We start from the raw sequence: 17,857 nt of genomic DNA, 5'->3' as shown, positions 1-17,857 counted from the left end.
ATAAACAAGGTGGAATTACTAAATTACTAAGATTACGGGTACTTAAATAAGCAGATACTAAGATATTATTTAGGATTAAATCTTGTTGGGGCCCCTGGGTAGCTCAGTTGGTTAAGTGTCTGCCTTTGACTCAGATCATGATCCCAGGATTCTGGGATCGAGCCCCGTGTTGGTGGGGGCTCAGCGGGGAGTCTGCTTCTCCCTCTCCCTCTGCTTGTGCTCTCCTTGTCTCTCTCAAAAAAATAAAATCTTTTATTTAAAAAAAAGGATTAAATCTTGCTGAACATCCTCTGGATAATCCAGCCCTACTACCTAAGTAGGAACACACATAATTTTCTTGTTGGCTTGCTTACTTTTCTTTTTTATCATGTCAAAAAAACATATAACATGAAATTTGCCATTTTTACCAGTTTTAAATACATAGTTGCATTGATTACATTCACAATGTTGTGCAACGATCACTGGTATATAATAACAACCCCTTTTCATCATTCCAAAGAAAAAAACTCTTGTAATAATTAAACAATAACTCCCCATTCTCCGCCCCCAGGAATACATATAATTTCATGGTTCCTTTTTTATAAGCCCGAAAATTGATCTATTTTTAAGTCCCACATGGCCTGGACTCTTGTCATCTGCCTGCTCATTGTGTAGTGTGTGACTTGTATTTCAGCTAGAAGCTGTGTGTTTGTAGTGTGCCAGCCTTCAAAACAAGGAAGGATGTGTAAATACCAGTAGCCCTTATATGGTGATTTTTTTGATAATCCAAGCTAGTAACATACTGTAATAAATCAAATTCTGCCTAAAAAAAATACATTTATAGTTGAATTGCTAGCTGTGACAAAATGCAGTAATTGAACAAGATAAGCTGTCTTTGCCCCTTACCACAATTCAGATGTTTAACTTTACCAACCAGTAAGAACTTAAAATAAAGGATTCACATTTATTCTAGATTGCAGTTGAGATTTTTAGTGGCGTATATATCAATGTTATAAAAAAGGAATCTAGTAAATGGAATGTTGCAGAGTCTAATTTTTTAAACCTAAAATGCCCTGGAATGCAAGCCAAACTGAAAATGTCCTATAAATAGAACAATATTTTTTCTAGTATTCTGACATATTACACATATTAAATGTACTCATTCACATTCTTTGAATATAACCTTTGCTCAAATAAATTTGTATGGTCAGTGGTAACATTTTATAAATGTGAGAAGTTACTTTTATTCTTGGAAAAAAGAAGTTTTAGAAATTAAGTTCCATTTCTTCCATTACAATATAAATAATAAAGAAGGAAATATTCCCCCTGAACTATATTGGTTTTCTGGCCAGATATTCTTCTTCATCATTTGAAAAGTCATCATAAACCTTTACCATTCTTTTGTTTTCCTATAGAAAAATATTTTGGGGATCCCTGGGTGGCGCAGCGGTTTGGCGCCTGCCTTTGGCCCAGGGCGCCATCCTGGAGACCCGGGATCGAATCCCACGTCGGGCTCCCGGTGCATGGAGCCTGCTTCTCCCTCTGCCTGTCTCTGCCTCTCTCTCTCTCTCTCTCTCTCTCTCTGTGTGACTATCATAAATAAATAAAAATTAAAAAAAAAAAGAAAAGAAAAATATTTTGCCCTGACGAGAGTAGTACATAAGAATATTATGAATAAAATGCAGTTGGGCAGCCCAGGTGGCTCAGCGGTATAGAGCCACCTTCGGCCCAGGGTGTGATCCTGGAGACCGAGGATCGAGTCCCATGTCAGGCTCCTGCATGGAGCCTGCTTCTCCTCTGCCTGTGTCTCTGCCTCTCTCTCTCTCTCTTCCTCTCTCTCGCTCTCTCTGTCTGTCTAATAAATAAATAAAATCTTTTTAAAAATAAAAAATAAATAAATAAAATGGAATTAATTATACTCTAAACTCATAAATACATGTTTAAAATACTGTTATTATAGACACAATATTTTTATTGTTATCCCATTTTCTACTTTTATGATATTTTTGAGTAAGACCAAAGATCTAAGAAATTAGCATGGTTTTGAAAAATTGTCTACAAATTTTATTTGAAGGGACAGCATGTTTTATTTCAAAGTACTAAAGAGGGACTCCTAAAATTTTCTTTCTAACCTGGTTTTTCCAGTCCTGAGTTTTGTGACCTTGGGCATATCATTTCCTAATCTATAAAATAAGGAGAACAATTTATACTACCAAAGATCAAATTAAATATAATACATGCAGCAGTTATTTGGAAATTGGACAGGAAACAGGACAAGCACTGTGTTATGTTCTCTTCCTGAAACCCCAGGGCATGCTTGGTATGTAACAGATGCTCCATAATTATTTCTTGGATAAATTCATGAAATAAATTAAAATAATTACATATTAGTGTAATATGGTAAAAGAGCATGAGCTTTTTGTCTTCTTGTTAAAATATAAATGAAAATTCTAAAACAGTTTGGACATTTCTCAGTCCTAGGGTAATAATTGAATTATTTAAAGCTCTCCAAACTTGGGGTGCCTGTGTGACTCAAGCCACTGACTTGATTTTAGCTCAGATCATAATCTCAGGGTTGTGTGATTGAGCCCCATCTTGGGCTCCACCCTAAGCTTCAAGCCTGCTTAAGATTTTCTCTGTCCCTATACTCCTCCCTATACTCCTCTGTCCCTATACTCCCTCACTAAAAAATAAGTAAATAAATAAAGCTATCCAAACTATATCAGTAAGTTCTTAAGGAATATATCATTTACAATCTCCTAGCTATTTTTACTGGAAAGACGGAAAGGTAAACAGTTTGACTTAGTATCTCATAAATTTTAAGGTCAAAATAAAAGTTCATCAAGTTTGTGTTTATTCCCCTCCACTCTCATTTCCATGTCCAAATTCTGCCTTCAATCCAGCTCTCTAAGGACTTTGAGTACTTTTTTTTTTAAGATTTATTTATTTATTTGAGGGAGAGAGGGTGGAAGCAGGGGAAGTGGCAGAAAGGGAGAGAAGGTCTCAAACAGACTCTGTGCTGGGTACAGAGCCCGAGGGGAGCCTGGATCCCAGAACCCTGAGATCATGACTTGAACCAAAACACCAAGAGTAGGGCACTTAACCAACTGAGCCACCCAGACACTCCAAGGACTTTGAGTACTTTTGATTGCCATTCTCTCCAGTCTAGTCACGTTTACCTCCCTTTCTACATGAGTGTGAATCTTCCTTCATTTTAAGCTGCTAGAATTTCTCTTTGTGGTTTATGATTTCTTACATTTCCAGTTTTGTGCTGTTTAACTTCTTACTACGATGTAGCTTTACACAGAAACACTGTCTTTTTCTAAATTTGAAGTCTAAAATTTCTTTTATCTTCTTTTTATTATTGGTTCCTTTGTCCTCATCCTTCAATCTTTGTCCTTAACACTTTGAATATCACTTTTTGTCTTATGGAGTATTACAATATAATTATACTTTTGGGGCGCCTCTCTGGCTCAGCTGGTAGAGTATGCGAGTCTTGATCTTGGGATTGTAGGTTCAAGCCCCATGTTGGGTGTACAGATTACTTTTAAAAAATTTTAAATCTTAAAAAAAATATATGCATAATTATACTTTTGTTTAAAAATCCAATACAGGGCAGCCCCAGTGGCACAGCGGTTTAGTGCCACCTGCAGCCCAGGGTGTGATCCTGGGGACCCAGGATCGAGTCCCACATCAGGCTACTTGCATGGAGCCTGCTTCTCCCTCTGCCTGTGTCTCTGCCTCTCTCTCTCTCTCTTTGTGTCTCTCATGAATAAATAAAATCTTTAAAAAAAAATCCAATACAATATTATTTCTATCTTTTTATTTTTACTTGAAAATTATAGGGGGTTTTTTAGCTTACAAAAGAAATGCTTGTAAAAATAATAGTAACCATTATGAAGTATAGTACACAAAAACTGAACGTTGTCCATATTGTCATGCCTCAGAAATGCCTATTGTTAATATTTTGGTGTAGGGGCACCTGGATGGCTCAGTCAGTTGAGCATCTGACTCTTGATTTTGGCTGACCTCATGATCTCAGGGTTGTGAGATTGAGCCCCTGTCAGGCTCTAGGCTCAGTGCAGTCTGCTTGTCCCTCTTACCATGCTCCTTACCCCCTGACTTGCATTATTCTCTCTCTCTCTCTCTCTCAAATAAATAAATAAATACCCTTTAAACAATAAAAATAAATAAATAAATAAAGTTTGACATATAATTACTCCATATTCCTTTCCCATGCATTTGTGTGTGTGTGTGTGTGTGTGTGTGTGTGTGTGTGTGTGTGTTAGCAAATGCATGGGAAAATCTTGTATGTATATGTATACAAAAATCAGGTTAAATTACTTACACAGTTTTTCTTTTTTTCTTTTTTTAAGATTTTATTTATTCATGAGAGACGAGAGAGAGGCAGAGACACAGGCAGAGGGAAAAGCAGGCTCCATGCAGGCAGCCTGATGTGGGACTCGATCCTAGGACTCCAGGATCACACCCTGGGCCAAAGGCAGGTGCTAAACCGTTGAGCCACCCAGGGATCCCCTACAGTTTTTCTCTTAATTATTTATCTAAAATTCTCTCTTTCAGTATTTATAGCTCTACCCCTTCCTTTTTACAAGTCTATATTATTCCTTTGAATGGATGTACCATAATTTATTTAAATATTTCCCCATCTATTTACATATAGTTTATTTGCAGATTTCACTGTTACAAGCAATGGTGAGGTAAACAGTCTTTACATATATCTTTAGTTATGAGAATTTTTCTTTAGGGTGACTTCCTAGAAGTAGAATTGCAGGGTTAGATGTTATATAATATTTACTTAAAATGTGTATTCTAAAGGGCAGCCCCGGTGGCGCAGTGGTTTAGCGCCTCCTACAGCCTGGGGTGTGATCCTGGAGACCAGGAATCAAGTCCCACGTGGGGCTCCCTGCATGAAGCCTGCTTCTCCCTCTGCCTGTGTCTCTGCCTCTCTCTCTCTCTCTGAATAAATAAATAAATCTTTTTAAAAAACTAAAATAAAAAATAAAATGTGTATCCTTTCTCCTTTCTACAAACCTCTTCAAAAATAAAGTGGGACTGGGGTGCCTATCTGGCTTAGTTGGAAGAGCATGCAACTCAATCTCTGGGTTGTGAGTGCGAGCTCCACCTTGGTTGTAGAGATTACTTAAATAAATAAGAACTTAAAAAAATAAAGTGTAACTTAAGCAAATGTGTTACCATTGTTTTAAGTGTAAATTAACCAGAAATAGTACTCAACATTTTAATTCTCTTAATTTCTTATGCAGTGTTTTGTAGGTTTTTTCCCCATAAATTACTGTTTACTAGAAGAATTGACAAAAGATGGGGAAAGAGTGTGTTTGGTAATGGTTTTCATTCTGACTCCAATACTCTAAACTATGTTGTCTAATATGTTTATATTGATAAGTTAATTTATAATTTAGTTGTATGATCAAATCAATTGAAGAAAATTGAAGCTAAATCATTATGTTGATTTCCTAGGGAGCAGTATACAAAAAATATTGCTGAACAGGAAAACCTTGGCAAGGTAGGAATATATTATTTATTTTTTAAGTGTGTCTAATTCAGGCTTTTAGTACATGATTTTATTTTATTTTTTATTTTTTTAGCACATGATTTTAATATTATCATTCTTTTTAAAAGGTTATAGTACAGTTTTCAAAGGGAAATTGCATCTTTCTTAATCTCTTGCAAAAATGAAGACTCTTCTTCAGGAATTTATGAGTAGAGTGTGTGTATACAAAAGTGAAGGCACATGGATTTTTGGAGAAAAACAAATCTAGTTTTAATTAACAAGGAGTTTATGAGATAGTTCTGGATAAGAAACAAAACTGCCACGTGTAATAAACTATAACTTTTTAGATAATACTCAGGTATCTCTTTATGAGATAAGTATAAATTTATTTATTTAATATACACAAAGCTCATTACTGTGATCCAGACACTGGTCCATGTCCTTCACATTGATTCATTTAACACAAATAATCAAAAAACCTTCCTTATTATTCCATATTCAGCTCCTTCCCTGCCAGTCTTATAAAAGCAGGAATATGTGATTAAGTCTTGTTTTCTCAGTTCTCTAAGACACTCCTAGTAGAAGAGGTGGTAGATAGTAAAGGCCTTGACCACCAGGACTTAAATGACCTAATTCATTGATTATTTTAATTGACTTCATAAAGCAACACATTTGACATTAATTTTAAAAATGCCAGCTCTGTCATTCTTTTTTTAAAAAGAAACATCTATGGGGATCCCTGGGTGGCTCAGTGGTTTAGCGCCTGCTTCAGCCCAGGGTGTGGGCTCGATCCTGGAGTCCCGGGATCGAGTCCCACATCAGGCTCCCTGCATGGAACCTGCTTCTCCCTCTGCACTTCTCTCTCTCTCACTCTCTCTCGCTCTCTCTCTCTCTCTCTCTGTGTGTCTCTCATGAATAAATAAAATCTTTTTTAAAAAATCTATATTTATCAACAACTCAGGACCAGTCATCAAGTAGGCTAGCTTCAGTCCTAGGTTTGTAGTTCTGAACAAGCCCCTTAACCACTTTGGAGTTCACTTCCTCATATTCAAACTGAAATAGGTAGTTTAAAATTTTTCAATTAAATTACCTACATGAGTTCTAAGATTATCTTCAATGATTTTAAATCTGAGTTGCATAGTGAAGGCTAACCACACTTCACTAAACACCATTTTATGTTTCTTAGTTTCACTATTGAAAATTGAGATTTCTTATTAGTTTTTCTTTTTTTTTTTTTTTTTTAATTTTATTTATTTATGATAGGCACACAGTGAGAGAGAGAGAGAGGGGCAGAGACACAGGCAGAGGGAGAAGCAGGCTCCATGCACCGGGAGCCCGATGTGGGATTCGATCCCGAGTCTCCAGGATCACGCCCTGGGCCAAAGGCAGGCGCCAAACCGCTGCGCCACCCAGGGATCCCAGATTTCTTATTAGTTTTTCTAAGAAGAAAGTCAAATTTGTAGCACCCTAGTTAGGGATTGTTTAGCTGTAGTTTTTCTTTAAAAGTAATGGCTATATATGGAATTTCTATTCAAATGATCATGAGTCTGAAGCTTGCCCATTCTGAAATACAAATGAAAAATAAGGCTTTGTTTCATTTTTAATGCATTGTATAATTAAGCTCTTGGTCTGACTGGATTGATGGCAAAATTATTCATCCTTATTTACATTTTCTTTTTTCTTTTTTTGAGAGAGTGCAAGCAGGGGTATGGAACAGAGGGGGAGGAGAGAGAGTATCTTAAGCAGGCTCCACGCTCAGCACAAAGCCCAAGTGGGACTCGATCTCATGACTCTGAGATTGTGACCTGAGCTGAAATCAAGAGTCAGAACCTCAACCTACTTGAGTTACCCAGGCACTCCTCATTTTGGTTTTTAGATTTATTTATTTATTTATTTATTTATTTATTTATTTATTTATTTATTTATTTTAGAGGGAGCAGAGAGAGGCAGAGGGAGAAAGAGAAAAAGTCTTAAAACAGGCTCCACGCAGAATGCAAAGCCCAATGTGGGGCTCATTCTCATGACTCTGAAATCACAACCTGAGCCAAAACCAAGAGTCGGTTGCTCAACCAGCTGTGCTACCCAGATGCCCCTTTATTTACATTTGCTGGTTTAAATTGTTAATTAAAAAATATACATGTATCTCTGCTTTTACATAAGCACTGAATTGGCTCCCATAAACCTATTAAGTAATATTCTAAAGTTAAACTTTAGAAAATAAATGGTATGGAAAACAATAACATAATTACTAAATAGACTCTTGTAAAGTCTTTTGAAAAAGACTCCTTTAAAAACTAAAAAATGGGGGCACTTGGGTGGCTCCATCGATTAAGTGCCTGCCTTTGCTCAGGTCATGACCTCAGGGTCCTGGAATCGAGCCCCACATCCGGCTCTCTGCTCAGCAGGGAGTCTGCTTCTTCTGCTCCCTCTCCCTCTCCCTCTATGATCTTTCTCGCTCTCATGCTCTTTCAAATAAATAAAATCTCTAGAAAACCATATGAAGACATTTATTATGGAAAATTTCAAGTCTGTATAAAAGTAGAGAAATAATGTAATAAATTTATGTGTAACCATCAGTCAACTTCAGTAATTAAACTCATGACCAGTCTTGTTTTTTCTATAGTCCCATCCATTCCCACCCCAACTCATTTTTAGGTGAATCTCAGAGATCTTATTATTATTTTTTTTGGTCATATTTCAGTTTGTATCATAAAGGCTGTTTTTGAACATAACCACATGCCATTATCATGCCAAAAATAATTTAACATAATTGCATAATACCAAATGCCCAATGTTGAAATTTCCCTAATTATCTCACAATTTCTTAATGGTATATATGTTTGAATCAGGATCCTAATAAGAGTTCATACAGTGCTATTAGTTAATATAGCTCTTAAGTCTCTTTCTCTAGGTTACTCTTTCATCCTTTTTCTTTACAATTTATTTTTTGGAAAGTTGAAAAAAAAAAACTGGTTATTGTCCTGATGAGTTTCCAACATCCTGAACTTTGCTAATGCATCCCTGTGGTGTCAACTACATATTCTTCTGTCCCCAGTATGTCCTGTGAATTGGTAGGTAGATCTATAGGCTTGATTAAATATGATTCAATATTTGGAAAACATACTTTATAGGTGGTAGTATATACTCTGTCCAGAAGCTCTGTTTTTATAATGTAGGCAGCCAATGAAATCACTTCCTAGATCCATTAAGTCATTAGAGATTGCAAAAGGATGACTTTCTAATTATGTTGTTCCTTCTTCATTTATTGGCTGGAATAATTCTGTAAAGAACAACTCCTTATCAACTATCTAATTACCCTAAGGTACAGTTCATATAAGAAAGGCAGAATAACTGCTTGATTTGCTTATTTGCTGCTTTTCAAAATGATGAGTTTTTTTTAAACATCCTTGACAAGTATCTTTATGAATCTTAGATTTAACTTATTAGATATGTGTTGATCTATTTTAATTACTATTCCTGTCAGTGCTCAAATTGTACCATGTTTGGCTACTGGAAGTCTCTTGAATCCTTTTGAAATCTTTTTGAAACTATCCTGCTAGACTTTGATGGCTTATTTTCTGGTATGACAAAACATTCCAGAGTCGTCCTGCACATGTCTTGTTCCAAACCTGGAATTGGACATTTCTCTAAAAAAGTGTTCATCTGTTCTGTCTTTGTGATTTGTGAATAAATGCCCATCATGTTAATGTAAATAAAAAATGAAAGGAAACCTTAAAGCTGATTCCTTCATTCTATCAGAGATATTGTGAGTTCTGTGCACCTTCTTCCATTTATGGGATGACATGTCACACTCAAAAGGAAAAAAAGAAATAATTTCATGTTTGAAAGCATATATTTTAATCAAGTGGTAAACAATCACTAGAGATTTTTGGGTTTTAAGATTTAGTGTGATTATCAAGAATTAGCTTTCATCCAAACATTTCATATGTTAGGTAATATATTTTCTCATATGAAAACGTTCCTCTCTTTTGTTTTGAAAAGTATGTGGATAGATGCTTTGTGTAGAGAAATATTTATCAAACCTGAATCCTTTCAAAGACCCAAATGTAATTGCTAATTACAGTGTGGTGTTTTACTGCAGGATCTTTGCAAAAGTGGTAGCAGCAGTCTGACAAGTATATTTTAGCAAAAGGAGCCATTGATTAGCTCATCCCCCAATTGTCAGTCTGTATCGTTTAAGAAACAGTTCCTCAATCCTCTCCTTGCTAGAGTAGATCTAAAACACCAAACCTAGCCTTTCAAAGTCATGATAGCCAAAGTCTTTGAAACCAGCATAGACTGGACATCCACAGCCCTCCTCATGCCGAGTTTTTGGAATTATACCAGCCAATAGTGCTACGATTCACACTACCATATACTAGAATTTGCCTTATCAAGTACTGTGGAATACTGTACTGAAAGTTATAAATTCCCTCACCCCTATTATACCGCCTCCTCTTTAAAGAGCAATGAAATCTGTGACGAGTATTTTTGTACAGCTATCAACAAAACAGTAATATTAAAAATAAATTATATACTAAGGCAATTGCATTCATAAATTTAAAGGTTTCAAATACACATGGTTATGAAGCACATTAAATTTAATGTTTCTGACACAGACAGTACCCACATCCTGTCTTTGGTTTCTTTAAATAACTTACAGGTTGTTGGGATTTTTGGCAAAGAATTATTCCAATAACATAAGAACATTTATAGCTAAGTAGTACCTTAATCTTAAAATCATTCTAAGAACTCTTAAAATTCTTGATCTGACTTACCACTTTTGTTTTAGTTCATTAGGATAAAAATATTTGTCAGATACTTTAAGTTTTTATTTAAATTCCAGTTAACATACAGTGTAACATTAGTTTTAGGTGTGCAACAATGATTCAGCACTGCATACACTACCTGGTGCTCCTCACAAGTGCACTCCATAGTCCCCATCACATCAACTATTTAACCCATCCTCCCACCCATCTGCCCTCTGGTAACCCTCTGTGTTCTCTATAGTTCAGTCTGTTTCTTGGTTTCTCTCTCTCTCTCTCTCTCTCTCTCTCTTTTGTAACATAGACTTAAATAGATGTATTTGCATGCCAGGTATTGTGTTAAAAATTTGCTGGCTATATTTAAATTCTATTTTTTTTAAGTTTTTTTTTTTTTTTAGAGAGAGGGAGCACAAGCATGGGGGAGGGGCAGAAGGAGAGGGAAAAGCAGACTCCCCACTAAGCAGGGACTGGACCCCTGGTCCCAGTACCACGGGACCACTACCTGAGCTGAAGGCAAGTGCTTAACTGACTGAGCCACCCAGGTACCCCCAAATTCTGTTTTCTTAATTCTGCTCTGCTTTCTGTTGCTATTTGCTGATATTAGCCATAGCTGGGGAAGGCAGTCTTCAGTAGAGTGTTTTGAATCTAGTCCTCAGCTTAGTTTAGCCTATTATCTGGGCAAGTACCAATGACCAGACTTCTCATTTGTGCCCTTAAATCAACTAACTATGAGATCAATCATATGCCAAGAGAGGAAAGGATGGGGAGGTTTCTTTCTTACCTGTTTCCATGTCTTTGCTTGTTTTTCTGTGCTTGGGGGTTTCTCACGTTCAGTGTCACTGTGTGCATTTCTGTCACACTGCGTTTCCTGATGTGTGCACTATCATCTTCTCTGTTTTCCTCTGCTTACCTGCCTACTTTCTCCTCTTCTTTCCTTCCTCTCATTGCCTCTGACTTTCTGCTGTGCCTCCTTTCAGTCACCCTTTCTGAATTTGCCCTGAGATTGAACCAAAGTATATATTTACAATTTATTGAAGTTTTTCTTGTTTATAATTTTAGAGTCTGAGTAGAACAGGTTTGACAAAGGGAATCATATAGGCTATTAGTAACACAATTCTGGGGGCAACTGGCTCACTTAGTTGATAGAGCATGAGACTCTGAATCTCAAGGTCATGAATTCGAACCCATGCTGGGCATGGAGCCTACTTAAAAATAAATAAAAACAGGGGATCCCAGGGTGGCGCAGCGGTTTAGCGCCTGCCTTTGGCCCAGGGCGCGATCCTGGAGACCCCGGGATCGAATCCCACGTCGGGCTCCCGGTGCATGGAGCCTGCTTCTCCCTCTGCCTATGTCTATGCCTCTCTCTCTCTCTCTCTCTCTGTGTGTGACTATCATAAATTAAAAAAAAAGAAATTCTGAGAAGGATTTGGCCTATTTAGTACTGTACTTTTTTTAAAAATCACAAAACCTTCTTCCTGAGGAATATATGCATACAATTTGATTTATTTGGACGCATACAGAGCACACACAGATTCAAGAGAGAATACAATATTTAATAATAATAACAACATATATGATAGTTTATCAAGTATTTCCAGATCTATTATGTCATGTGAAAAAATAATCTTATAAGGCAGATAATTTTATAATTATCCCCTATTATCAACCTTAATTGACAATTGAGAAAACTGAGTTCCAGAGAAATGGTATTACTTCCATTTGTTGGAAGTAATACCAGCTGGTGACAAAGCCACATTTGAAACCAAAGTCTTCTGACTTCCAAACTTCTCATTCTTTTTAACATATCATGATACTGTTCACTTTGCTGATTTCCTTTAATTTTTCCCTCCCTTTCTATTTTCATATTCTTTTTAACTTAAGGCTTCCTACGTCTATAATCAGTTTAATTTTTATCATCTTAGTCTTCATACATCTTCAGGAGAACCTGGTTTCATTAACTGTTATTCATCAGATGTATACCATATCATATTCTTGTGATGACCACAATAGAAGTAAATCCCTGTAACTGAGATTTAATCATTCTTGCTTTGTTTTGTTTTTAATGGTAGAAACTCCGAGAAAAACAAAAAGCTGTACGAGAAAGTCATGGTCCAAACATGAAACAAGCAAAAATGTGGCGTGATTTTGAACAGTTGATGGAATGTAAGAAACAGTGCTTTCTGAAACAACAAAGCCAAACTTCCATTGGTCAGGTAATTCAGGAGGGAGGAGAGGACCGGCTGATACTCTGAATTCATGTGCCATCATTTGAGGTTTTAGTTGATATTACTAGATGTAAGCACAATCCCATAATGTATTTATTTTCTGGAAAGTAATTTGTACAACATTTTGCTTTCAGATTAGCATTCCCTGTTAAGTTTCCTTGGAAGAAAATGTTAATAAGTTAGATCTAGGTTTTAAAGTTTTTTAAAATGAAAAACAACTTTTATTGTTTTGCTTAGTTTAGATATCAATGGTGTCTTAGGAGTTTTATGAGACAGGAGACTACGTTTACTCTCCATAAATGTAAGCATATGTCCATTAAGAAGCATGTAGTTTTCTTTTTAATGTAATAACCCAATGGCTTAATGTTCTTCTTAATCTTTTTTTTAACTTTAGAGGAATCTTTTAGGAACTAGTATCTCTTGTTTTGAAGAAACATTTATCTGAAGTTCAGCAATTCCTACAGTTTCACTTCAGTTTCTCTTTCTTCTGTAAAATTCAAGAAAATTTACTATTTTAAATAGCATATTTGTTCTGTCTGTATTATTTAAAGCAAATAAAACTTGGTGCACATATGATGGCTATTTATTTTTTAATTATATAATTGTGTCAAATTATTTTTTAACTATTCATGTTCTAGTATTAAATTTAAGGATTTTTACTTATTTTCATTCAAAATCTATTATAGTATTTAGGTCTTATGGACTGTTATTTTAAATATAAAAAATAGTAATAGAATATAGAAATTATCATGTGCTAAAAAACTACAATAGGATTCCAAGTAAAGTTCAAGAGTCCAAAGTGCTTCTAATTTCTGCTTCATTTGGACAGAGTACTTGAAAACTTCTTTGATTTTTCCTTAAAGAAAGATGAAATTCATATGGTACCTTTCATTTCAGTTTCATTGTATTTTTTTAAATGTCTTTCCCTTAGGTGTGCCTGGGTGGCACAGTTGGTTAAGTATCCAAATCTTGATTTGGGCTCAGGTCATGTTCTTAGGGTCCTGAGCTCTCATCAGCCTCCACGCTCCGCACAGAGTCTGCCTGAGACTTCTCCCTCTGTCCCTCTGCCCGATGCTTATTTTCTCTCTCTAAAATAAATAAATCTGGGATCCCTGGGTGGCTCAGCGGTTTAGCGCCTGCCTTTGACCCGGGGCGCGATCCTGGAGTCCCAGGATCGAGTCCCACATCGGGCTCCCGGCATGGAGCCTGCTTCTCCCTCCTCCTGTGTCTCTGCCTCTCTCTCTCTCTCTCTCTCTCTCTGTCTATCATAAATAAATAAATCTTTAAAAAAAAAGCGAAATAAATAAATCTTTTTTAAAAAATGAAGTGTCTTCCCTTTAGATTTGAAAACTCAGATTTCAGATTATTTTAGATTATTAGCATGTCAGTCTTGGGTTAGTTCTCTATCCTGGGATGGCAGTAAGAGGCAAAAAACATTTCAATGAAGAAAGTTGTTTCTACCCTGTACAAAACATACAAACTTGATTATGGGATCTCTTTGTTTCCAAGTATGTTCTACTCTTACTTTTTGTTTGAAAGCTTCTTTCTTGGTCATCAGAGAAACTTACAGCATGGGAGACTATTGGTAACTCTGGGAGCTATGGCAAGAAGAGATGGGATCCATCAGAGCAAGGAAGAACTTACCAATAAAGTGTGGAAAGAAACTTCTTGGGGCGCCTGGGTGGCTCAGTCAATTAAGCATCTAACATTGGGTCAGGTCATGATCCCGGAGTCCTGGGATGGAGACCTGGCATCCAGTAGAGCTTACTAACCAGCAGGGAGCCTGCTTCTCCCTCTACCTCTGCCCCTCTCCCTGAGCTCTCCCTCCCTCTCACTCTCTCCCTCCCGCTCACTCTCTTTCTCAAGTAAATAAATAAAATGTTAGGGAAAAAAAAGAAACTTCTTTTAATTAATTTCAAGAAAAAAAGAAGCATTTTAATATTATTATTATGTGGTTTGAATCTGGTCCTTAGGTTACTTTATCCTCCTATTTGGACAAGTATCAGCTACCAGAATTCTTATTTGTGCCTTTATTTTTTTTAAAGGTTTTATTTATTTATTCATGAGAGACAGAGAGAGAGAGGTAGGCTCCATGCAGGGAGCCCAATGTGGGACTTGATCCTGGGACTCCAGTATCACGCCCTGGGCGGAAGGCAACACTAAACCGCTGAGCCACCCAGGCTGCCCATCATTTGTGCCTTTAGATCAACAATTAGATCCACTAGATACTAAAAGAGGAAAGGCTGTGTTTCAGTTTGGAAACAAACCTTTCTTAATTCAACAAATCAGTTTTTGAACATTAAGGTAGATGCATTTGCTCAGTGTTGGCTACTGGCTTGTTATTTTTAAGCTAGTAGCAAGTGATGTTCCTTTAACCAGAGTATGAATTCCTTTTCAAATATTTGAAAAAGACTAGATGTCCCTCACAGAAACAACATTTTATTCCCCTAAGGAAAATCAATTTGTAAGATTATTAAGCTTGGTGATTACTTTTTTTAGCCTTCACTATCCTTGATACTCTTCTCTTAATTTTAAAAATTGTTAATGACAGATACTCCAAGGAATGCTTATAATTCTGATTTGATTATTACTTGCCATCTTTAGTCCACACAGAAAGTATATGTGGATTAAACGCTAGGCAGCTCCAAAATTACTTTATTAACTGAAGCAGAACATCATTATTACTTCAAGAAAAGCAAGCTGGAAAAAAAAAAAAGCAAACCCTAAAAGTACAGAGTTATTTATAGTTTTTATGTAACATTGGACATTTAGTAATGCATCTTTATGGGTTTTATACAGTGACTTTCCACTCATTTTGTGATTTGATTGGAACACGAAAAAGGTTTGACTAACTCTGACAGTTTTTGACAACTGGCACTTACAGAAGAGCCTATTACATTTTTCCTTCAGGATTGATACTCTAGCTGGCTAATTGATGAGAGTACTTAATTGTTTTGGAAAATAATCTGTCTTCCACATGATGGCCCAAATAAAGAAGAAAAATGTAGCCTGTGAAATCTGCTTTTGCGTTCATGGATTTGCTTGTCCTAGGACATGGTGTTGCCAACTATTGCATGGGACTGACTGTATAAACTGTAAATTTCAAAAGGCCACTGCTTATCTTCCTTTCTATATTAGCTCAGGAAATAATCCGACTTTAAAGGTTTTCCTTTAAGAACAATCTTATAATAGGATAATGTCTTTTCTAAGTCTATTAACAATTAAATCCAAGATTCTGTATTTTTCCGGTCCAGAGAGTGTACCAGAAAAATGTTAGTTAGAACATTGTTTAAAGGCTTGTGGAAATCAAACCAGATCTCAGGAAGTTACAGAACACTTAACCTTCTTTAGATTAATACTTTTTATCATTTTGCTTCGTTTCAATGGGCAGCAATAATAAAATATGCCATTTCATTAAACTATATCAAATCCAAATGTATCACTCTGCCTTATTTATATAATATATATAAATTTTCTGGAAAATTTTAAGCTCTGTGCATTTTCCAAGTTTGATTATTTCTTAACTTTTAAGCTAACATGATAAGAGCAGCTTTTGGTAATTGGAGTAAAAATAAGACAATGAATATATTGTTTAAACTAAAAATGTGTAAATATAGTGAATTCTTCTGAATTGAATTTGAAAATATGCACAAATGAATAACTTGACAAAGCTGCCTTTACAAAGGCAAAATCCAATTTGTATTGAAAAATGACTTCCTATGGAGATGTGTGTCTTATAGAAATCTCCTTGTCATACACAGGCATTTACCCTACATTAGTGACTAATGAGTATGAATCAAAGGTTTGTTTCTACAAATGATTCTAGGCACTTACATCATTCCTCTTGTTTGGCATGAAGGAGTGTTTAGCCCTAGGGAGTGGGTAAGTAAGCAACCTGATGATTAACTTCCATTAAACTTAGTTATTTCAATAACTTATCCATTGTTGTAGTGAAAGTAAGATCTAGATTGTATATATAATAAATCCTTTTTTAAACAATCTGTAGCAGCCAGGAGATTTTTTTTTTAAGTTGCACTTTTATTAAATATAAAATTGTTTCTCTATCCAGAAGGAGCTACTGGCTCGGCTCCTTTTCCCTTTCCTTTTAATGATAACATTTTAATTAGAGCTGTTTAGTATATGGCAGCCCAGCATGAGGTGAGCATTTTGTCCAGGACGGATAGAGACCATCCAAAGTTATCTGTATATTTTTGATCTTTGACTCTCCCATCTTAAGATAATATAAAAAAGAGAAAGTTGGCTGTAACAGTCATTCAGTCCCATCCCATCCTTGCAAAAGAAATAAAAAACTAAAACACAGAATCCAAGCAAGTATTTTTTAAAAGACTTGGACAAACATATGCTTTCTGCTCCCATGCTCCCTCTTTTGGCAAAGTGGAAGTACTTTCTCTGCAAACAGTTAATTTCACAATTTCCTCTCTAGGATTACTGAGAGACTTTGAGTCACCAAACTCGGTTTACTGCTATGGAAATTCACTCTTCAGACAGAACACAGGAGGAAATTAAAGATTTCTGTTTTTCAGCGAAAGTATTGGTTTCCACCTCAGTTCAGAGTGTAGCAGCAAGTTCCTGGCAGGGCTGCTGCTTAGTACTGCACGTGGTAACCTGGTAAATAGCCATAGAATTTTGGAGCTTGCAAGGAACCTCAGGATGATTTGTGTAGTCATTTATCAAATTGGGACCTTTGAGAGCTCTCTTTCATCCTCTCAACAGTGCAGAAATCAGAACTGCACCACTTATAGCAAATCACTTTCCAGCCTCAGTGGAGTAACCGCAATGCGGCTCACTCCTCACGAGGGAGCCTGTTTCATTGTTAAAGAGCACTGATTAGTTTCTGGGTTCTAAAAATGAATCAAACTTATAGAGAGAGGGGAAAAAAATTTAAATATCATTTAGGCAAAGCAAGATTGAACCAATTTTACTCTATGAAGCTTTGTAACTATAATCATTATTGAGCACTTAATATGGACCAGATACTGTCCTAAGTGCTTTCTGGGTCTGAACTAATGTAACTCTCACAATAACCCTAGGAGGTACATACTATTATATCCATTCAATAGAAGAGGAAACAGGCACAGATAGGCTTTCACAGTATTACACAGCTAATCACTGTGGGCAGAGCCAGGACTGGAAACCTATGCTCTTCACTCCTCTGCTCTATGAACTACAGTGTGACCCCTGTATATACTGGTTGAATATGTGCAGGCAGCTTGATGTCCATTTAAAGAACTATAATGTGTGTGAAATTATGATTCTTCTTTAAAAAATCTGTTCACTTAATGTACCTAAGAAAAAATTTTAGTAAATGAGTGAAAATAAACTACCATCCAGATTTG

At 36.1% G+C, this 17,857-nt stretch overlaps 1 protein-coding gene across 4 annotated transcripts in view; it reads left to right on the top strand.

The window, feature by feature from the left end:
* IFT81 (intraflagellar transport 81) overlaps positions 1-13,071 on the top strand; it is an 83,540-nt gene extending 70,469 nt beyond the window's left edge. For 3 of the 4 annotated variants that reach the window (XM_041729452.1, XM_041729450.1, XM_041729451.1), the window contains 2 exons: positions 5,476-5,521; positions 12,345-13,071. In XM_041729452.1, the coding sequence (XP_041585386.1) occupies positions 5,476-5,521; positions 12,345-12,527 (229 nt within the window). In that variant the 3' untranslated portion in view covers positions 12,528-13,071. The remainder of the gene's footprint in view (positions 1-5,475; positions 5,522-12,344) is intronic. The other variant, XM_041729453.1, reaches the window with a different exon arrangement.
* The last annotated feature ends 4,786 nt before the right edge of the window (positions 13,072-17,857 follow it).

Source organism: Vulpes lagopus, chromosome 14 (assembly GCF_018345385.1).
Source record: "Vulpes lagopus strain Blue_001 chromosome 14, ASM1834538v1, whole genome shotgun sequence".
NCBI lineage: Eukaryota > Metazoa > Chordata > Mammalia > Carnivora > Canidae > Vulpes > Vulpes lagopus.
The sequence above is the reverse complement of the archived record's forward strand: the minus strand, read 5'-3'. Positions and strand labels throughout refer to the sequence as shown.